Genomic DNA, 22,009 nt, shown 5'->3' on the forward strand with positions numbered 1-22,009 from the left:
TACTTGTCTTTACTCTCAGCCTGTCTGACTGTCTTTTTGTCTGTATGTTGACCTCAAACTATTTGCTGCCTTCTCGGGAAAGAGAGAATCGTTGGCATGCAGCACCTTCTGTCCACGGTAGAAGTTCGGCCGCCTGATGTCCTATGGATGGCCTTCCTTTGCTTCTTGGATTGAACCCCCCCCCCCATGAAGCTCTGTACAATGCGCCCGCATCGTCTGAAGCTGGCGGATATTAAAATGACAGTGTCGACATTTGAGGACTTCAAGCTTGGGTGGGGCGAGGCAAGTAATGGCCTCATTTGTTGGTGGTGGATATTGTAATTGATGTAGTTCGGTCCGGGTTCGTAGCACATTCAGTATCACTTTGGTATCATCCACTAGTCTGCGCCGGATCCCTGGCTCTATCCCAGGATGATTCTTGGCAAGATGGGTGGCGAATTCGTTAGCTAAGCATGCATACTGGCACTTCTGGCATACAAGAATCCGATATTGAGACAGAAGCATAAACGGGTATATAGGGTTAGAAGGGTCGAGCTCTGTCGTAGGCTTGAGTGCCATGGTCTAACGAATCAGTGCTAAAGAGAACTAACAATAAATGCCGGCTGGCTGTCACGCTTATCGTGGTAGAGAATAATAAGTTAAAATTAGAAAGTTGACGCGCTGCTGTTGTCTTGCCTAAACGTCTTTCCAAGCACCAATCAGAAATACAAGCCAACCCCTTATCGTAGTCGAATCTATCACAACGCTAGTCTGTTTTCCAAAAATCAAGTCTACCCTCTGTAAATTGAGGTAAAATCAATCAATCGTACAGCAATTGATTTTTGGACTGTAGGGCTAGGTCAGGCGGACTAGAGCCCAAGTGTAAATCCAGACTCAAATGAAATTGATACTTGCTAATTAGTTAATCACACCTTTGGCTATGATTCTGTCTATTTTTTATATACTTGTTTGTTATGATTGAAGTTTGTCTTTGTCAAATTCGAGCGGCGACTAGAAAATGGCAACTAAAATCTGCCATTCACAATCATCCCGACCCTATCCTTGCAAAACTGACATTGATACACTGGCATAATATCGCTTACCCTACAACCAATTCTGTCTAGCATTTCTTACATCAGGCTTATATTTCAACTTTTGACTGGGTACTCCATCCAAGTCGTCCTCATCAGCTGAAGAATGCCAATTCCAGGGCCAGTAACTTATTTAATTGCAATATTAATCATATACAAGGCATCCAAGCGATGACGGAGCATTCTATTGTCATCCTATGGTATGCTATGATAAATTTACTGATAGAAATTTAAACTTCAATTTAGCAATTTTAGCCCCCCAAGATTCAAAGTCTCCATCTCGCTCTGGATATACTCGATCGCGACACGCAGTGTTTCTTTACCTCCATAGCAAGCACCACTCTCAATATGCTGTGCCAAACCGCTCACGGTCGAAAAGCTTTTTGGAGGTTTCCTTCTACTGCTGCCCTTCGTCAGGGCCAGTGGACAATGGAACAATATTTCATTTTGTGTACTCCGAACCACGCTTAGGGGTGTCTTGGTATGAACACTTGACGATAAGTGTTGTTGGAGGGCCTTAGGACCGTATGTGCGGGTACGTCTGGGTGGGCAAAGGGGACATTGTCTAAACCCACTTACAACATCCAGTCGCCGGTTAATTGCTTCATGGAGGTCTGAAATATGCGAAATATTTGAATTCAGACTTCGCATTGGCGGTGGATAGGATTCGAAGAATTCCGTAGACGTAGGAGTCAGCAGTGGACTGCTTGTTGACGATGTCGAAGGCTCAGACACGTCGTCCTCCAACGGTCGCATGCTTGAGCCTTGGGTTGTGATGATCCCTCTTACGTCATTCTTTACAATGGCTGCATTTAACTGCGCCTTTCCTATCTTTGACGTACAAGTTCCGCTTTCCAAGTGATGCAGCTGCGCCGACGGGCAATCAAATGTTTTCTTGCATTTGCCACTCGCTAGACATTTGATGTGGCATAATGGCTGGTGTCGAATCGAGGCTTTCGCTGTTTCAATGCAGCCCTGCTGTGGAAGGTCCTTCTACACAAGTCGCATCCTGTACGCTTTGGGGATGCTTCGTGTGGATGTGCTGGGCTGTTTTCAAGATGCTGCGAAAGACTTTCCTCTGTATTAAAATTACGCTTGCAGTCGCAACAGCGAAACTGATTTGGGCGGGGAAGCATTTTTAAGAAAAAGTGTTGAATAGTACAGGTCTCTCAAGACAACAAAGGAGCAGAACAGCAATAACAAGGAGGAGAGATCAATGGGAAGCATTTGTACTCACAAGTTAGATGGTGGGGAAGATAAAGTCGCGATGCCAGGACGGCACGTTGAATATGATACCATATTTCGGATTTATCTATTGCTTTGCATACAGTACTGAGCCCCTGCACCGTCCGCTCCAAAACAGCATGCTCTTCGTAAAGTCTAGGGTGGGGCTACCTGGGTACATGGCTCTACCTCATAAGCAGACATTTTTGTCAGATATTGGCCGCCTTATGGGTGTGTAAGCAATTTCTGACTGAGCGAACGAAGTACTTGGAAGTACCGCTGCTGCCTCTAGGTTTGGGGCGCAAATCTGGGAAGTGGGGATAGACGGAGTGCGAATCGCAAGTACTGTAGCTGAACTCGGTCAGGTAAGTACGTTGGCTTGAAGGCTACCAGTTATGTGAGAAGGCGTACACAGTGTGCACATACACTTATAGTGATAAATATGACTTTTGTTTAATCAACAACGGTTATTGTGATAGAGGAAGGTGCGAGTGTGAGCTCAATACTGTAAAAGCCACTTAACAAGGCATCCCATCATTGGTAACCTACAATACCAAGTACTTGGACTAGAGATGAGTGCTGTGTTGATTTATGCACGAACCAGTGTCGCCACATCTTCACGTTAAACTTGTAAATGCGGGGTAAGTGATAAGGGCGTAGACTCCGCGTCCAATTGAAACTGGGCAGTGAGTCTTTTCCGCAAGAGGACAACATATGGACCGGCAAAACGGAATCTCGGCCACCAAGGACGATACGAATACAACAAGACCAAAAGAGTAATGTAGACGCATACTTTAATTCAGAAAACATTGTATACTCATGAGCCATTCATGCGCCTTGAGTGTATCATATGGAAAGCACAAATATCCTCGTATTGCCATCAATGCCTCCATATTTCTACAAGGACTTACATTAGACACTAGAAGCTCTACCTACTTGGGCCCCGATGTTGTTCTGAACGCACGTAGAATTCATACTGATAGTCTGTTATCTCGGACTCCGTGTGAGAGTTATATTTGTCGATGTTGAAAAGAGATACTGGTGTGGGTCCAACGAGTATAATCTTGCACAATTCGGACGCCTCTTGGAGCCATGAGCGCAGCATGTCCGATTTGTTCTGTAATCGAGTTTCTAATGCTCTTATCAGAGGTTTCTGTGCTTCCTCCGACAATCGATAACCGCTGAAGTCATTCCTGAACGCACAGAGCGTGACAAGAGGTCCTAGGCCATATTTCACGCCGATATCGCTGATGCTTTTCCAAAATTTCCAGCTCCACAGGTCCCTTTTCATGCAGGCTTTGCTCCGTGTCGATGATGCCATTTTCTCTCGTCGGACATCATCTTCCATCATCTTGTGGAATAGGACGGCGTGGTAGCGACGATGAAGATTTCCACTTGTCTTCGAATACCGGAGAAGTGCCCACAGAACGAATGGGTCATCATCTGAAGATACTATTGCTGACCGCTTGAAGTGCATACCGTGTGAAAGATTGTCTAAGATGACTTTACGGTCACCACTAGGATCGCATCCATACCCACCTATGCCGCCATCTACAACAGCAGGCGGTGATCTTCTCTTACGTGACGTATTGGCCGGGGGTTGTGTCTGTGCACTGCTAGGTTCTGTGGGAGGCTCAGAGTATGTTACGGGCGGCTGCATTGGATTTCTGCTGAGGGGAATGGTTTCTACAGTCGGATTTAGTGCAGTACATGGTGGAGAAACAACCTGGTCTTCACGTTCTGTTACAAACAACCCGTCTTCCATCAAGGGTCGCTGTTCCAGGCCGCAAGCTAAAGCAGCTTCCTGGCTTATTTGGTTGGCGGCGAGGGTTAGGTCTCCAGTTTCTATAACTTTCTCCAGATCGATACTGAGTAGATCTGTAGGCAATGGATTGGCCTTGCGGCAAAGGAGCTCTACAAACGCGCCAGCACGAAAAGGTCGTATGAGTTCGTCGGCAACGCCTTGGCTGAGATGAGGTTTGCGCTGCATTATAAGTTTGATGCCCATGAGCATGAACACGCCTGCGTCAGCGGGATCACTGTAACGTGGACTCTGCCACCCTTCTATGACGGGCCGGGCACCGCCAACGAGAGGTACGCTTCTGGCATTACCAGGCGCGCTATCGTACCAGTGAAAACAATCTGAATAGGCAACAGCGAATGCCCAATGGTTCTCATAAAAGAGGGGAATGACGGCAGGATGATCAATTCCATCTGTTTCATGAATGGAGTTCTGATCTCCGCGAAGCATCCGAGCCGGAAGAATCTCTACGTGGCGGCTTGTAGGCCGAAGTAATTGTAGGTAATTCTCCACAATCTCAAAGTCAAGGTAACCACCGTGGAGTAAATCCCACATCGGCTGTGTAATCTTGCTACCTTCTGAAGGACTCTTTAATTGTGACAGCTTGCTGACAGACTCGGTCCAGGTCTCATTCACCAGACCAACCAAGTCTTGTAAAGACTCGTGAATGTCTTCTTGGGCAACGACTTGCCGAGGTGGGAAGGATATTGAGGCAGTAGAAAGAAGACTGGAAGTACAAGTTTCAAACCGTTTATTAGCTACGCGCGTGGCTGCAGACATCAGTGCTAGTGATGTTTTAGTGTGTGGACGTAGCGCCAGCTGCTGAAATTGTTCATAATCATCCATTAGCTCTATCATGTTCAAATCAAGCACGTTCCTTGAAGCTTATAAGAGGAACAGACGGGAACCGGGCGCTAATCATATCACCTTATATAGCAGAGTGGGACGGTCTTGGTCCACCATCGACATCTGCGTCATGGGTCAAATATGGGCCGCAAAGACCGATTCCGCATACAAAGTGCGAAAGTCCAATACGGCCCTGCTGCTGGTACCTCAGTCAACCAATGGGTGCGGGTTTAGAAGGCATGGAAGTCAGTGGGCAATCTAGGCCAAACTTTCAGGCGTAAGTTTGTGACACTTTGCTTATTAATCGAGAGACTCTAAATGAACGACTATCTCACTATCTCAGTAAGTTATAGTTGGACGTAATTGGAACCAAGAGTCCGGATGCGTTCTCCGACCAATTCAGAATCTTCAGCACAAAAGGCCATACCGAACCAACCGCGTACATCAATTTGTTAGCCACGAAGACCAATCCCTATTGTAACAACTTCAGACAATATCTTCTAGTCGCACTGTCACAATTGGGAGTTTCTTCATAGCATCATCATGTCCAAAGCCATCCATCCGGCAACTAAAGTACGAAACCAACGTTCCATCCACCCTGGACCATGCGTGTGGAGCGCTGCGGAACCTGTAAAGGAAGTTCACTATATCTTGTCGCACCCCCCGTTGCTTACAGGCCTCTATGAAGGACAAAATGTAGCGGCCAGGGGCTGGAAGGCCTGTGCATGGTGTTCCTCCAGCGAAGATCCTATGCAAAGCACAAAACGGTGTTGTGGTGCTTTGAAATGTTTCGAAAGATGGGTACCGTTGTGCAATGCACACCATTGTCAGGAGATCTACGGCCATCTGCGCCGTTCCTGTTGCTTGCTTTAGACTTTGACTGGCGCGAAGGTAGATTTTATGCATCTCGTCCAAAATTGGATGGGCCGCCCCGAGATTCTGTGGTCCAGGATAGAAACAGATCGAAACCGCCAATATCTTGTGAAGGTTGTCTCTTTGGATAGGATCCAAGTCAAGATCTGACATGAATTCCAGTAGCTGGCCCAGACCGTGTAGGGCGTTTTCCGAAAGACTAGATATCATATGAAGAGGGAATTCCTTCGAAGGCTTAGTACAGCGCATAGCATATAAGGGATTCAACTCACTGGTATATATGACCATGTGGCTATCCCCAGTTTGCGGATATTCTTATCAATGAGTGATTGGGTCGAAGGGTAGTCCATAGCCACTTTCATGCCACGCAAATGCTGTAAAAAAGCAGACGGGTCGATCTCGGATCGTAGATTTTCGGTTTGGCAGCCGCCCATCAGTTTATAAATCGCCTTCGGAAAATCAAGCTCTTGCTGGGGGAGCAGTCCTGTTTGTGACGTGGGTTTCGTAACCCCAACACCTGATAGCAGCATGCGAATCATGACGATGAGGTTGGGATTTGGTTGGGGCTTCTTATACTCATGCTCGAGGCCTTCCTGTAGTCGTTCGATTATTGCCGCTGGATCGATATTTTCAATTTGTGAGCGTAACTGATCATCGGACGGGGTCGTCGAGAGGATGATGAATACGATTGCCTGAACAAACTCCTGTCGCTGTCGATTTGTTTCCAAGGTCGAGCCGGCTTTTATTTTCTTGATGTTGTTAGTCCTGTGGTAAAGGAGAAGCAAACAAGCAGGAGCAAGTGAAATGAGAGATATACCAACAGTGCATCGAACAAGAGGATATATTCAATCCATGGTGTGGTAAAGCTGTACCGCTCCCGGTAATACTCTGCAAGGCTCGTTCCGTGGTCGGCTATGCCATATCGAATGTTCTCAACGAACTTCATGTGTGCCTTGTAATAGGCGATTACCGGTCCGTACTTACACCACGAGTCCTTAGACATCAGTGACTCGATGGACACTGGAAGCTTCTCAGGTAAATCCTTATACCGAGAATTGGAGGGTGCATCATTAGGAACAGCAATCTCCAGTAGATGATGTGGACTAGGCCCAACGACGTGCGCCCCATGTGCGGTGGAAACATCTTCAGGCAGAATGTGCAAACACTTCCAACTGATGCTTGTGCGTGGAGCCATGGTGCTAGTGGGGGAGCAGACAAAGTGGTAAGGGAGAGGGGGAGGTAATCACGAAGTAGAAAATCAGATGAGCGTGAGGTGAGGAATGGGAGGTAACTGATACTTATATTTGTATTTGTGAGGGGCATGTAACTAAGATCATGAACCCTGGTCATTACCAACGTGTCAAATGAATATGCCGCTGCATGTGATCTTCGATACTTGGCTATCGAGACACCATACTCTATGGTCCTCTATGCACACTTACTAGGATGTCTATGTTGTTAAGAGGTCCGTGCTTTTCTCTTGGTCTTTCACAATTTCACTGGTCACTTTGATAGTATCTTTCATAGTCTTTATGATATTCCATCTGACAATGATGGTGCGAGTATCGGAGCCAATGTTGCGCATATGTTTGTACAAACTTGCAGTTCATAAACAATTTTAGGAGTGTAAACGAACACAAAGGATACTCAACGGCCCCCGCATACAAATGAGTTCTCTTGGCAACGTTAAGGTCTCAAGCAAGGTCTCTAACACGACCCGAAAACCAAAATACTTTGAACACGCTCCAAAAGTCCACGATTCGCATACCCTAGAGAACTACACTGCGAGCAGCTTGGAAGAGTAGCTAGCGGGGATGCTCAAACATAATTTTGGCCTTAGCAGCTACCATGGAGCCTATATGTATCAGACTATATGTATCAGACCTGAGTCTTTCACGCATTGAGCCTGCGTACTTTACTTGACGGGGCTTTAGTATACTTTGATCAATCAGGTGACACCGAGCTGATGGCCAACAATCTTCTGGGCAATAGCGAACCATCGCCCCTTGTCGAAGTTCCTTGCGTGCCCTGATCCCAGGTAACGTCAATGGTTGGTATTGACCCCAAAACCTGTCACGTTCGCGTGGAGGACAGCATACAGTCCCGGTCGAATTTAGAGGCTGCTTGCCTAATTCAACAAAGTCAAGATAAACTTTGGCGCACGGGCTTACGACATTGCACGGAGCGCTGCAAGAACCATGATAGCTGATCCTATCTCTTTGTAATGCCTGTCAAGATCGCATACTGTCATCAACACTGGCCAATTATGGCTCCCAAGTGATAGAAATCATCTGATTACTTGTGGACGCATCCAGAACAAGCCTTTCAAAAGAAAGGCCAGATCGGAGCGCAAGATCTGGCTCTTCGTGGCGTCAATATGGATAATCAGCCGACAACGAAAGTCAACATCTCGCTTTGACTGAGGTCTATTCTGGACGTGGAGATTACGGCAAGTACTTGGACATATTCCCGGCATTTCCGGTCATACGCACTGTAAAAGCCACAATAGCCACTAGTATGGTTCGTGTGCGAAGGCTTATCTGACCTTTATTGGATTAGGCAAGCGGCGTCTAATATCAACCAGGACTGTAACCTACCGTTCGAACGGAGATACTAATCATATGGTAATAACGAGAATCACTGGTGGAGTGCTTATGGCCCCCTTGTTGAAGTATAAGCCTCAACAGTCTTCTGGGGTTAACCCCTTTTGTTTTATGATCCCTACCCTGCGCGTAATTAGCATCATATCTCCGAGCGACCAACAGAGTCTCTTTTTGTGTGCGAAACAATTGACGGAAAGTCGTGTTAGGCTCTTTTGCGCGAATAACATAGACACGTAGCCGAAAATTCCGAGACCGCGACCCGACTAGAAAAGACGGCTGGTTGAACGTGGTCCGTTGATCAGGACGTGGCAACGGTCATGGATTCCACCATCATCATTGAGTCTAATCTGGGTGCGAACATTCGAAGACATCCACGTGTGCAAACTATGCGGCACCTTTGCCATCGAGCTCTGGGACCCCACAAAACGTTCTATTGGATGCATCCCACTATGAATACCAGGTGGTGCGAGTCCAGCGTCAGTAACTTATTACTGTAGCTCTATTGAGAGTGCCCGAAAATGAACTAAACGTGGCGCAAGCCCAGTGCACTGCCGACGCTGGTATGATCCTGCTCTTTGTGCTTACTAACAGCATGCAGAAGCGAGTAGTTGTAAGTCCATTATAATACGGGTCTTCGAAGGCTGGACGCCGAAATATCCAGATTCTGTTGTGACTGATACGTGGCAGGGTTGAGTGCCTATGACATGCACCACGCTTAGTCCGTTTTGGTGCACTTCCATCAAAACTACGATAATAAACTGCTGACGCTGAAACCGCACCCCACTGTACATTTATTGTCAAGTCTCCCCGGACAACTTGTTTGCCACGTTACCATGCTGTGCTCCTTTCCCAATATGTCCTCCGCTTCTCGACATGGGATAAACCTCGTGGCCTACATTATTGTTTCCTGGATTGCAGTTGTCTACGCTATTCTACCGACTCCGGGAGCTTCTGTGTTCATTACTCCACATGCAGCGTATTCTAGCTCGGTAGGAGTCCTAGGCTGCAAGGTTGATACGAATCGGATCGCTTATTGGCCCCTTGCCGTTGGATGTGATAATATATGTGTCAAGGTGTCTAATGAGGGACGTTCCCTTCATCTTTTGCGCATTGATATGTCCCAAGGCGCGTATGATATTTCCTACGATGCTTGGAATTATCTGGCGTTCGGCGTATCTGCCATGGATAACCCCCAGCAAGATGGGGAAATCCTAATGTCGTACGAGGTCGTAGAAACATCAGAATGTCAACACCTACTCCATGAGGGGAAGTTGCCTCTGTCAGCGGCTAACAGTATGAATTACGTCGCTCTATGTGCTAGTCAGTCTTCGAGTTGGGTCGCAAACAACTATCAATTGTATAACATAAACGATCCCCTGTGCAAGTTTGGGGTAGATGAGAGATGCGACCTCGACCTAGCTACAAGTAATCAGCCAAGCTGTCCCAGTGTCTTAGGTAATCCTCTACCAATGCAGTCTAGAGTCAAGAATGTCGCGTACGGCACTGGTCAACTCGTCCCTGTATAGGCCGTCTGCGATCATGTGGGATGCTTTGGCCTGTCGATTGTAGTCGGTCGTCTTATACTTTCTCGCAATGTTCCATAGCCATCTCTAAGACGGAGGGGTCAGATGGCGGCGTTTATGACAATGCTAAAACAAATACATATCTGGCTATTAGAGAAGGGTGAAATCGAAAGGCGAGCGACGAGGGCAATACAATCATGTATTTACATAGGCATCTAATCTGATACGCCATCTATCATAAAATTTTCTAGCTCGCGGATGAATAGCTCCTGCTCTACTGCCAGCATACCCAGCGATTCTCTTTGCAGCCACCATGTAGTCTGGCCCTAGTAGAAGTACAATCCTTACTTTGTCTAGCTTTCTCAACACTATTTCTTCTCATGAGTCTAAAGGCTTGTATAATAAGCTAGGATCTTGGAGGATAGGATGTATTCAGAAGTTTCCACCACCTCACTGCTTGCCCATGTGGAGGTTAAAATTCCATCTTGTTGGATATATCCTCAAAGCATGCGCATGGACCATGGAGGGGCATCTCCCCATCAATAACTTTCCGGCGAAAACAAGCCCAATGCATTATATGAGACCCACATGTTTTCTTTACGACGTTTTCGATATCAACCGGGTTCTCCCTATTTGCACTACAGAATCCATCATGGCATATCATACAAATTGGGCTGCTGGAGTGTTCACGGGCTAGCATGTCTGTCATGATTGTTGGAAAAATAGATTTCGGGTCGTTCTTTTGCTTTTGCCTTTCGATATCTGAGATTTGACTGAGGAGAACTGATTTTGATTTTGCATCCAATCTCGCCAAAGTCGCTAAACGCAGGTTTTGCGGACAGTCATGCATTACTTCTGCCAAAGTCGTCCTGTCGCTTTCTTCATAGATTTGCGCCATATAATCCCATAAATTTTCTTCATTCACAGAGGACTCGAACAACTTGTAGTTTTTGACTCGAACGGAGTAGACAGAGTCCCGGGTTTCGGGTCCTGGAAGCGATTGAGCTTCATATCCCACGCCATCATCATCATCATGGGTTAATGTAACAGGGCGATGGCGTGCCACTCGTTTAGGCAATGGTTCTGGTACAGAGTGCAAGCCTGTTTCCTCGATCTTTCGCTTGTCAGGACGATCATAATAATACCACGTTTGTTTCTTTTTTGCTGGTGGGCTTTCAAGATCGCCCAATGAATCTCTATCTCTCTTCATTGCAATATGATTCTAGTTGACTTGAATCACTCGATCAGGCTCTCCTTTACCTTATATTTATGGATGAGAAATCCTCATATCTGGCTCACTATTACTCCTCTTTTGGCTTAGTAGTCCTTGTTCAAGGTTTCTTTTTGTAAGGACGGTTATGGATGTCGTAATACAATATTGAACACTTACACCTTCCTCTCCTACAACAACCCTTGTTGAATAAAAATTCGAATTCTATTTATCGCCATAAGTATATGTTCACACCGTGTACGATTTTGCAGATGACAAATGACACGCAAGTCAACGTACTTACCTGGCGGAGCTCAATGGCAGTACCTACGACTCGCACCGTCAATTGGCATCCGCTTCTCCAAGTCGCGCCCTAAACTACCAGGCAGCAGCCGTACATCTAAGTACTTCATTTACTCGACCAGAAATTGCTTACGCACCCATAAAGCGGCCAAATTCTGACAAAACATCTTCTTGTCAGGTAGAACCTAGACTCTACAAAGAGCATGTTGTTTTGGAGCGGAGGTACAAGTGCGTGCTCAGTACTTAGTCTTTAGCCGAATGTCTCTTTGTGAATCACCCTGACAATATCACAGTACTGCCAACTGCCATCGGAGGCCAGTATCTGCGTATTATTAGATACGGGGGTTAGTGTACCCGTGATGTTATCAGTATAAATTGCATCGCAGAAGGCGTTAACCTAACATCGAGGCATATATGTCTCACCTAGACAATCGTAACAATATAGGCTTTCCACACCAAGGATGCTCGTGGAGCACAGAAAATAGGTGGACCTGGCTGGACCGATTGCAATTTAACACCGAGCGTGCACAACCTCAAAGACCATATATCCGAATTGAAACGAAAACGGACAAATATGGGCATGTTTAGCATTTACTCATATCTATGTTTCATAGCTAATGTACAGCATAGTGTAAGAAGGGGTACAAATGCTAGATTGGATAAATGCAAATCAAGTGGAGGCAGAGGGATCGGTTGGCGATCCACGATGAATGAATATGCTCGACTCAATTTGTTTCCTACCTCGTTCTTGAATACATTCCTATGAGATACTGGCGCAGAGTCCTGTGTTACTGCACTCTTCATGCCACACAACTACAGTACCCCCAGAGTGGATTTCTACCTTCCAGCACCTCTACCTGAAAGCACTCAGTATGCATGATGTGAGCCTTACACTCCTTCCATACGACATCTTCACCCTCTTCCATGAATGGCTCTTTACAGACGTGGCAATTAGTGTTGCTGCCATTGGCGTCTATCCCTCCCATTTTGTGTTTAATGGTACCAAGTACACGTTTCGTCATAGTTGTGCTGAAATAACCTTTTGAATCGTGAAGGATGCGACTTTCCTCAATGAAGTAAAAATACCACATTATCTCCTCATATGAACACCGCGGAAGAATATTGAGGATATGAAGACGGACTCCAGCTGGCATATCATGGAGCATGATGGCGAATGCAACTTGCCTCTCGGATAATCCGACCAGAGCCAGTGCCATGAGCTCTTCTGTCTCTTGGATAGATTCTAGCGCCTCACTAAGCCTGATCCTTGCTTCCATGTTTACCAGGCTACTGTCTAGCCTGGAATCATTATGTGGTGCCACCGACGTTAGCAATGGGATGAATTCTTCTGCTAGATCTCTGTAGCTATTCATTTTAGAGTCTTGATACCACGGTATCAGCTTGTATTTTGAAGACTCTAACTACCTTTTAAATCACGGCTTGGCTCGACTGAGCCGGCCGAAATTTCTTTTCCTCGTCGCCAGATCGCCTATAGAAATCTGCATCAGCCATTCTTTGACAATATGGTAAAAGTGCTTTAATGCATTTTCTAGACAAATAGCGTCCAATTCGAGCGTAGAAGTTGGCTCGAATCAACCCATCTGGGTGTACAAGAGAGATCGCTGAGAAGTAGACTCGAGTACAACTGAAAGCGGCCGTGCTTATCTGTTACACTTGAGATCCGCGATGAGATCCAACGAACCATTTTTTACCAGCTCCATTGTTGCGACAAAAAGCACGTTTCTTCGTAGTCATTTGTCGGGTAAGAAATACTCAAGAAGCTACTGGTCAGGGTCCCAGCATACATAATCTCTGCGAAGAGCTATTTATCGTGTACGTGGAGAAAAGCACACAATCGGAATAACGTCGCAAACATCGTAAATTATAGCGCTAATGGTATAGTTTGGACCACTAATATAATATCTAGTCTATCCATACGACGCTGACATAGTAATGTTTCTAGGCTTCTAGAAACAGTGGCTCGCTGTGACCTCCTTTCACCTCGTCTGTTCCACAGCGCATGCTATCCTAACCAGCCAGCCGATAAAACACAGTTTGCGCTACGTAGTGTCGGCTCTGAGTTGAGTATTTATCTGAAATAGCTGGTGGAGGCTGACGAAGGCGTTTCCAAAGGGAATTCAAAGTTTCCATGACCACGATTTCTGTGTTTGTTCCTATCGACACAGTTCCGAAAAGAATACTTTTGGCAAGCATGCAGCATGATGTAGCAATAACAGAAGGCTTGATCCCGACAAACTCTGGATGATAAAGCGAGATTTCCGACAGGTATGCTGCCATACTAGCTAGCTCGCCGCCCCTAGGTTCTCCTACAAGCAAAAAGTCCAGGTAATGGTCCGTTGTCGGATGGCCCATCACCCAGTCTAAAGTGTACAAGATTGAGACTTCCATCTGCGCTAGCATATGTGCATCAAAGATGTCGTGACACAGCTTCCTTATCTCACTAACCGACAGAGGCCTGAGATTTCTACCTCGGTCAGTCCTGTCACCATATTTGGAGGCAATAAAGAGTGCGACACTCCCAAGCAACCAGTAGTGTTCTCTAAAGACCTGTTTCCTTGAGCAATATCGATCAATGAGATTGATAGATAAAAATAGCACGTGCGAGGGAAGACGAAAGTGCTGATGTGATCGGGTGACAAAGTCGATGAGATTTGACCGTAGGTCCCACGTGATTTGTTCTTGCTTTTCGATCATGAGAATGCTTGGCAAAGTCACATCCTGCTCAATGTCAATTATAGGGAAATCATGATTGGTTCTCTTTGCAGATCCCTACCTCCATATAAGCAAGATGGTCTATGATGTCTTCCAAGTAGTCGTCTTCCTCCCACAACGTATCGATAAACCCAGATGCCCGCGTTTGATTCTGATCCATGGCAGGAGAATCAGGGTTGATCCAATGTCACGACTTTTTTGGAAACTGGTTATAAATTAGTCTGCTGCTTAGCCGGTTATCGTTGATCTTATACCTACATCCCCTCTTCTCGCCTTTTTTCTTTTGATTAAAAATTCCTTCTCCTTTTACCGTCCTACAGTGATGTGAATCGATCGTGACCTATAAACCCTTTTTTTCTCTTCTTGGTTTTTGAAGAGACTAAAATGGCTGCAACAGCCGAACTTACCTTTCCCGGCTGTGCGTAGCACCGTCTATGTGGTCAAAGTTAAAATAGGATTTCAAGTTTGAGAGAGTAGTCCCCGCCCTTGGCTCAGAACCATCCAACGTTTCCTACAATGCAACGGTGGCGCGTTCTGGATGTTGCGTTATGGTGTCCCCTCTACCATTCTCAAGTAACGAAATCGCCGCTGTTATTAGTAAAACTGACATCAGAGCTAGCCGGTGACCACTTGCGGAACTGTATAGGGTAAAAGAGATTCACAGTACCCAGCACAAATGATTTATCGAATAACTATAGGTTAGCGTATAGGATAAGCGAACGCGAGAGACAAGTGAACAAAACAACACCCCAGTTTTCATCTCAGAGGCAGGTTTTTTTTTGAAGTCTTATAAGAATTTCATAGAGCTATATTATCCGATCAGATGATATCTGGAACTTTGATGAGACTGGCTTTATAATGGGCGTCATTATGGCCGGAATGGTTGTCACAGGTTCAGAAAGGCAAGGAAGGCCAAAATCAGTGCAGCCTGGAAATCGTGAATGGATTAACTTACTGTAGTTAGGCACTTTCTATATAACCTCCCAGCATTACAGCTACGTCCAGCAAAACCACAAACATTAAAGCCCACCTTTGCCGTTAGAGGAGGCTTATAGATGGAAGAGGTTGCAGGCTCAAAGAGAAAATGATCGCCGGGGCCGGATGGCTCCGAGCCACCACCACCCGCGCCATCTCGCACTGGTCGACCAGATCGGTCCATCCGCACCGCTCTAGTTCCCACAGTTCTGGCTTTGGGTAAAAGACCTTCATGATTCTTGAATAGAAGAACAACAATTAACAACTGAATTTTTACACACAAGTGCACCCAGCATTGACAGCGCATCATAACAACAGCCAATCGTGGGAGACGGCTGACGTGAAGTTGCTCCCAGAGCCCGAGGACGACTTCCAGGACTGCATTTTTGTACATGCAGGCACGGACGCAGAGACAGAGTCTGTTTATTAACGTTGAAATGTAAATAAGTTGGCTTTCGAAATATATAATACTATCATATTGAAGTAGCAAGGCTGGGAGTTTTGGCGAATAAACGAACATAGAGCCGTTACACGGGGGTATAGACCTCTTGTATCCGCACAGGCAATTCTGTTGTGATCGGTACCTCATCCCCGACGAATACCAATACACACCAGACCGTGTGTGCGTATAGGTATATGTATGGGTAGTGGCCAGGGGTACGCGACAATTAAGAATAGAAGAGTAGGTTAGGGGTGAGGGTCTCGGGCGTTGCGAGACCGTCGTCAAATTGCTGTGAAAACACTTGAAGTATTTTTTTGGCCTTCCAACTCAGGGATTGTAGAGGCTGGGCAAGGTACTCGTCGCAGTATGCTCTCTTCTCGTGGCAAGAATCGGCTCTCAGGTGCCCTATATGGCCTTCCGTTGGTGATTGGAATGAAGCGAAACCATTCGCTCAGCGGCGAGTCTGCCAGTCCGGTCTCACCCCCATCTGGCACAGTGAGGATCTTCAGCGTTTGACCTTCGGGAATTCCCTGCGTTATCAATGTAAAGACCGTGGGGGATATATCAAGCAGCTCTTTTCTCCAGGCTTTGGTGCCGTAATGATAGTGGATCAATTCCATGATCTCATCAAGCTCCTCCTGTCCAATCTCCTTCAAGCTTTAGAAGATGTAGTCGGTATTGGCATATTGTATAATTCCGACTCGTAACTTACTCGTCCAGCTCAATGAAGAGACCTGGAACTACCATCGCACCCCAACCGAATTCCGCAATCAGTTTCAGGAAAAATTGGCCCAAACCAATCGACGCAGGTAGCTTTTCTCTCAAGAATTCCACTTCCTCGACTGAATAATCGTCAAACGGCGTTGAAAGAAAGCCTTCCTGTATTATCTCATTGATGACTGTGTCAGATTGAAGACAGTCGTAGTCGTCGGTGTGTTTGGCGTCCGCGCCTTTCAATTCTCGCTGGTATTTTTCATAAGCACCGTTTAGCTTCTCGTTGTATTCCATGGCTAGCATGACCCCATCAACCCGATGTTCGAAAGCGGCCAAACGTAACTGGTGTTCTGCTTGCGTAATTGCGTTCTTCGACTCGACTAAGCGACTATAGCACTGCGGGAGAGACGACGTCGACAGATGAGCACTATCTATTTCTGCATCCTCGCCTACTGAGTCATCGTACGAAATCGAGATTGTTTTGAAGGCTTGACAAGCACTAGGCCACGGATTGGCTTCTATTCTTTCTTCCAACCCTAGAAATGTTGGCAAATCTAGCGCTTGCGACTCAGTCATCGTTGTTGTCGGACTGGACGGGAAGAAGAAATGAGGTACTTGGCGTCAAATGGTGGTGGGGGAGTTTTCTGGCAGGTAGTGTATGTAATAAAACTGTAGTAGCCGCGATCTAAGACATGAAGGTTAGTTAAAGAAGGGAACTGACGCAGGCATGGTGCACACTCATATAATAAGGAAACATTGATGACGTCATCCGCCAGTTGAAATTTGAATGAGAATAAGAAAGATCACTTACGATAGGTGAAAGAGTCGACAAAATTTAGAATGCTCCGATATCGATTCCGGCATGTTATGTGGGCCGTTAAAGGCTCTTTCTTGGGGTGTAAGACAAGGACGGGCAGTACAAAACTTTAGATTGGACTCCAGTATTGATGGGATGTCGGTTTTGGGACTTACCTAGTCCTACAGTCCGAAATCAGTTGTTTGTTGTTCAATTGATTTGTCTTGCCCCGTTTTACATGGGGTAGACTTGAATTCTTTGTATTCTGGGCCCCGGTTCAAAGAATGGCTTCAGATGCTCGTCAGCTTGCATTCTATGTGTCTGCAGCTGGCGGTGTATTAACTTGGCAGATGCAGTAGAAAAGGTGATCTTTTTGTCCAAGTACAATACAAAAAGTCCGTTCTAGACTAAGAATTGTCTCATCGTCGGTTTATTCCTACAGAATCCCAGGACTATCTATATCATAAACCATACCTAGCAATGGCTGATCCGATCCATTTTTGGCGTTATAATGTAGGCGAGCATAACCCACATACTCGCACCCCGCCCGTACTTGTACATTATAACCATCAATGCGACGGGTCGCTTTGGTACTTATCTTACGAAGCAGTACACGGCCAGAGCGGAACAGGACAGTAGATAGAAAACATGAAACGTCCTGTCTTCAACATTCGTCATTACACATCATACAGGCCAGTAAACTCTAAGAGCAGCGATATCAGGTCTGAAGAAACACATCCACATTCTTTTATTTCGTACTCTGGCTTCGACTAGCTCCCGATCATCTCGCCCTATCTTGACTCTTTTTGTAAAGCTCCTCGATTGAGGGCAAATCGTCATCGTCATCATCGCCGCTGTCTTGAGCCAAAGTTTGCTTCTGAGGTTGACGGGAGTGAGTGCTAGGTCGTTGATTTATGAACATGGTGGCCTTCTTCTGTAACTTTATTAGACATGCGCTCGTTTTCTTCCTAGCTACCTACATTTGCAGTCCCCGCTCGCTTTGCTAGTCTTTTCCTTGCTGCCTTGGCCTTAAGAGATGTTCTTAGTAGGCGTCTAACCCATAATCCATTATTCATAAGCTTCTCAGCACGACGTGTTGGTATGCGCCGGCGTGTGGTCCGCCTCAAAGTCTCAGGCTGGGCCTCTTCATGATCTATCTTTGGCTTTTGTCCTATACCTGCATGACTTTCAAAGGGCAATGCAACATGAGTAGCACTTCCGTGCCGCGGCTGACCTATTCCGCCAGCTCCGTGTGTTCTCCTCGACATCTTTGTCGTATCATGGCGACCATTAAGGCTACTTTTGTAGCTCAGGTTGGCAATATCTAGCACATCACGCATCGCTGTTTGTGGGATTAAGAGGTTGAGGAGTTTCGTGATTGCTTTTATAGGCATCGGTAGAGGATGGGAGTGTCGAAAGCATGTGCGATATTGGACTGCACATTGACTGAATGGAAACTGCGGCGGTGTCTTGTCTTTTATACTCAGGCATGTCCATGTAAATACCTCTTTGAACTCGGCGGAGTGGGGAAATGTGCGGCTAGACATTATGGAGTAAGCTACTTTAAACTAGGCTATTGCCATCATTATTACTAGTGCCAGGCTGTAGCATTTTGATAGACTGAACCTTGAATTTATGACCTTTCTGTCAGGGGAGCAGCGATGTCGAGCCATACACATCAAACCTTGGTTTTCGTAATACAGCGTATCACAAGTAATTTTAGTCATCGCAACGTCGATCAGACGCGGTCTTATAGAGTAACGATCAAAATCAGATTATCCGTTCCCGAGCACAGTCTAATTTACACCGCATGGATGTTTCCAAACTCTAGCGTCTTAATTGCTCAGGAAATCCACTTACACGATATTCTTGCATCCATGCTAACGGAGTTACATGCAAATTTAGAAAGCTCCATAAAGGTTTATAACAAGTTATCATTGATATGTCCTCCATATGCTAGCCTTCCCTATGATGTCCAGATACCCGGTCTACATAAGTCTCCCTCCCTGTAGGTGAACGGAGTTTCTCAATTAAGAGAGGAGTCACATACTGTTATTCGCCCATTGTGTGAGGGGGACGTTTTCAGGATGATCGTGCGCATATTTGAGCGGCTACGACAAAAAAGGCTGGTAGAACCCCTGACCTTGAGGCGCTACCGGGATGAAATATGAAACATGCGTCGGAAACGAACACTTCTTTTCCAGTAAAAGCTTATATTCACTTTATCCAAGGCCCTGCTACGCATGATCCTTGAAGAAGCACAAACCTTACGATCCTAGAAGTGGTAAGTTGTGCAGAACAGGGAATGTTATACATATGTTACATCAAAGTCCACCAGGCTTACTGGAGCAGACTTTCTGAGTCATCTCATCTTAACTTCGGCGACACATGCCGGATCTACACCAAAATGATTTTGCCTTGTTTGTCATCACTCTTCTCGCGCTTGCCACATCTTATCAACAACAACAATGAAGGCACCAGCTGGACCAATCGCTATCACTCAGTACAGGAACGGACAAAGGTGGCACTCCGACACAAGAAGATCAGTTTGCAGGTGCTCAGGAGACACCGTCAGCAACCCCCTCAGGGCCCTCCCCAGAGCCATGACAGGAATAGTCTCGCCTCAAAACAAAACTTGAGCACGCTCCATACAACAAGATACACACCAGGTTGCACCCCTGTTCCACTGGCAGTTCCAGCAAGATCACATTATATCGATCGTGCGTGCCAGACTGACTTGTGTCGAATTTCACTGCTCTCAACAGACGATCTAGTCTTTGAAATGCTTCTGGACGAGTGCAGGATTCCCAATGGGAGGTCACCTCCTCCCTATGATCCTCAAGATGGCTTTTAGTGGAAATCACTTTGAACAGATGCAGTCATGCAAAGCCCTGGTCAATAGCTTTATTGAATAGGGTTCAATTCATTTCGGCATTAGGTAGATCTCAAAGGGTGGTTGCGGTAACAAGATAGGCAAAAAATGACCATTTGTTGATCATGCTTTTCAATGACCGTACGATGACTATCTCCGCTTACGACTACAATGGTATCAAACACTAGGCAATGTTGTATATGTTCGGTCAAAAAGGGTTCCTGCATCTCGTCATCAGATATGATGTTGCATGTTCTTATACGAAAGGCGGATGGTCGGGGCGACAGGCGCATTATCGCATGGGGATGCTCTGCAATCATCGTGGTCCATTTGAAGTAATCTTCTATATTTCATGCTGGATGTTCATATTTCTCACGTAACTTTCCAGCCGTATTTCCAATACACTTATACAAGACCTTCCCCAGAGAAATCACTTTGATAAGCCCGAAATCCGCATCAACCGTTTTTTATTTGCACTCGGTACGTCGTGTTGAAATCTATATTAGTTCAAAATCCCCGCCCACGACTTCATTAGGTCATTTAGGCTACCACACTGGGTGTAAGACAGCATATCGCCAAGGTAAACTGTGCATGTGATGATGCCTACGTAATACCTAGGAAATACAATTCACAATTCTTGGTACCCCGCCGAACAAGACAGTTTTTTTCAGCCGTAATAGGCCTCCATATTCTTGAAAGGACGAAGAGCCTATTTCATACTGTAAGGGCGTCTTTCTATCTCATAGATCATCGCAATTGTATACGCCCTGCTTGTGTCTTGACCGAAATTGACCGAAGTGGCTTGCAGTAATCGCAAGACATCTTGTTACTTAACACTCCTTTTCGTCCTCGCCATACGCAGAAGCTGTTTTCTGTAGCATCGCATGTGTTTCATGTTGAATCTATAATAAAAATAAAGTCTTTTGTATGCTATCAATATGGCGGAGTTTCGTTTTGAAGATGAGGATTTGGCTACCCTAAAGGGTAAGGTTGTTCTCATCACAGGTACGCATACATCAATACTACCAGCACCTCCGTTCCCTGCCGCATATTGTCGCATACTGTTCAGCCATCGGCGTTCTGTTTGATTCGCAAACATTTGATCGCTAAAATATCTCAAACAGGTGGTTCATCCGGCATAGGTTTGGCTACTGTTGAATTACTTCTCTCAATCGGAGCTATGGTTGCTATTGGTGATTTGCAGCCTCCTGGACAACAGATGAAAGGCACATTCACATTTGTCAAAACAGATGTCACTAGATGGGATGACCTACTGGTGCTCTTTGATAAAACCAAGGAGCTATATGGCCGTATCGATCACGTTTTTGCCAACGCCGGTATTGGACCTCGAGCTGATTACTTATCTTTGGAACTTGACCAGGATGGCAAACTTATGGAACCACCCAGCCAGAGTCTCGACACAAACCTCAAAGGCGTCATCAATACCTCTGCTCTGGCGATTCATCATATGCATCAACAAGAATACGGGGGAAGCATCGTCATCACTGGATCAGCAACCGGCCTGCAGCGATTCCGAGCCGTCGACTATGGTAAGTAGGAAGGAAATATTCTTTCACGTCGCTTTGTTCATTATAGGCTAACTCATATTAGCCACAAGTAAACATGGAGTTCTCGGTTTTGGACGAGGGCTTATCCCTTCGCTTAAATCTGCTCAAATTCCGATACGGGTCAACACATTGGCACCCAGTTGGACTGACAGCGAAGTTGTCCCATCCTTGAAGGCTTTGCTGAATGACATAAACGTCGACGCACAACCGGCGTATGTAGTAGCTCGTTGCGCGTGCTATCTTATGTCCGATACTTCTATGAACGGACAACATGTCCACGTACAACGCGGAAAGTACGTCGAGGTTGATGACGCCGTTTTGCTTCCGGCATACGACAAGATCAACGGCGATGGCTGCCCGAGTGAGGATGAGGCTTTTGAGCGACTCGTAGCGCCAGCTGCATAGTTTTAACTTCATCATTACTTCAAAATTGATCACGTTCCGCAGTTTTAAAAA

At 45.9% G+C, this 22,009-nt stretch overlaps 8 protein-coding genes across 8 annotated transcripts; 3 read left to right on the forward strand and 5 right to left on the reverse strand.

Annotated features, from left to right (window-relative positions):
• Positions 1–3,222: 3,222 nt before the first annotated feature.
• Positions 3,223–7,009, reverse strand: FPOAC1_013296 (uncharacterized protein; the record flags this gene model as incomplete). Its single annotated transcript, XM_044857637.1, has 4 exons — positions 3,223–4,880; positions 5,616–6,039; positions 6,087–6,563; positions 6,632–7,009. The coding sequence occupies 4 exons, from the start codon at positions 7,007–7,009 to the stop codon at positions 3,223–3,225; spliced, it is 2,937 nt and encodes a 978-aa protein (XP_044701820.1).
• A 2,262-nt stretch (positions 7,010–9,271) lies between these two features.
• FPOAC1_013297 (uncharacterized protein) lies at positions 9,272–9,943 on the forward strand (the record flags this gene model as incomplete). Its single annotated transcript, XM_044857638.1, has 1 exon — positions 9,272–9,943. The coding sequence occupies one exon, from the start codon at positions 9,272–9,274 to the stop codon at positions 9,941–9,943; it is 672 nt and encodes a 223-aa protein (XP_044701821.1).
• Positions 9,944–12,253: 2,310 nt separating this feature from the next.
• On the reverse strand, positions 12,254–12,730 carry FPOAC1_013298 (uncharacterized protein; the record flags this gene model as incomplete). Its single annotated transcript, XM_044857639.1, has 1 exon — positions 12,254–12,730. The coding sequence occupies one exon, from the start codon at positions 12,728–12,730 to the stop codon at positions 12,254–12,256; it is 477 nt and encodes a 158-aa protein (XP_044701822.1).
• A 751-nt stretch (positions 12,731–13,481) lies between these two features.
• Positions 13,482–14,346, reverse strand: FPOAC1_013299 (uncharacterized protein; the record flags this gene model as incomplete). Its single annotated transcript, XM_044857640.1, has 2 exons — positions 13,482–14,192; positions 14,248–14,346. 2 exons carry the CDS (start codon positions 14,344–14,346, stop codon positions 13,482–13,484), a joined length of 810 nt encoding a protein of 269 aa, XP_044701823.1.
• A 1,538-nt stretch (positions 14,347–15,884) lies between these two features.
• On the reverse strand, positions 15,885–16,893 carry FPOAC1_013300 (uncharacterized protein; the record flags this gene model as incomplete). Its single annotated transcript, XM_044857641.1, has 2 exons — positions 15,885–16,260; positions 16,316–16,893. 2 exons carry the CDS (start codon positions 16,891–16,893, stop codon positions 15,885–15,887), a joined length of 954 nt encoding a protein of 317 aa, XP_044701824.1.
• A 1,001-nt stretch (positions 16,894–17,894) lies between these two features.
• FPOAC1_013301 (uncharacterized protein) lies at positions 17,895–18,660 on the reverse strand (the record flags this gene model as incomplete). Its single annotated transcript, XM_044857642.1, has 2 exons — positions 17,895–18,047; positions 18,094–18,660. The coding sequence occupies 2 exons, from the start codon at positions 18,658–18,660 to the stop codon at positions 17,895–17,897; spliced, it is 720 nt and encodes a 239-aa protein (XP_044701825.1).
• Positions 18,661–19,520: 860 nt separating this feature from the next.
• FPOAC1_013302 (uncharacterized protein) lies at positions 19,521–19,967 on the forward strand (the record flags this gene model as incomplete). Its single annotated transcript, XM_044857643.1, has 1 exon — positions 19,521–19,967. One exon carries the CDS (start codon positions 19,521–19,523, stop codon positions 19,965–19,967), a length of 447 nt encoding a protein of 148 aa, XP_044701826.1.
• Positions 19,968–20,923: 956 nt separating this feature from the next.
• FPOAC1_013303 (uncharacterized protein) lies at positions 20,924–21,958 on the forward strand (the record flags this gene model as incomplete). Its single annotated transcript, XM_044857644.1, has 3 exons — positions 20,924–20,990; positions 21,110–21,535; positions 21,597–21,958. 3 exons carry the CDS (start codon positions 20,924–20,926, stop codon positions 21,956–21,958), a joined length of 855 nt encoding a protein of 284 aa, XP_044701827.1.
• Between the last annotated feature and the right edge of the window lie 51 nt (positions 21,959–22,009).

This window comes from Fusarium poae, assembly GCF_019609905.1.
Source record: "Fusarium poae strain DAOMC 252244 chromosome Unknown contig_1, whole genome shotgun sequence".
Taxonomy (NCBI): domain Eukaryota; kingdom Fungi; phylum Ascomycota; class Sordariomycetes; order Hypocreales; family Nectriaceae; genus Fusarium; species Fusarium poae.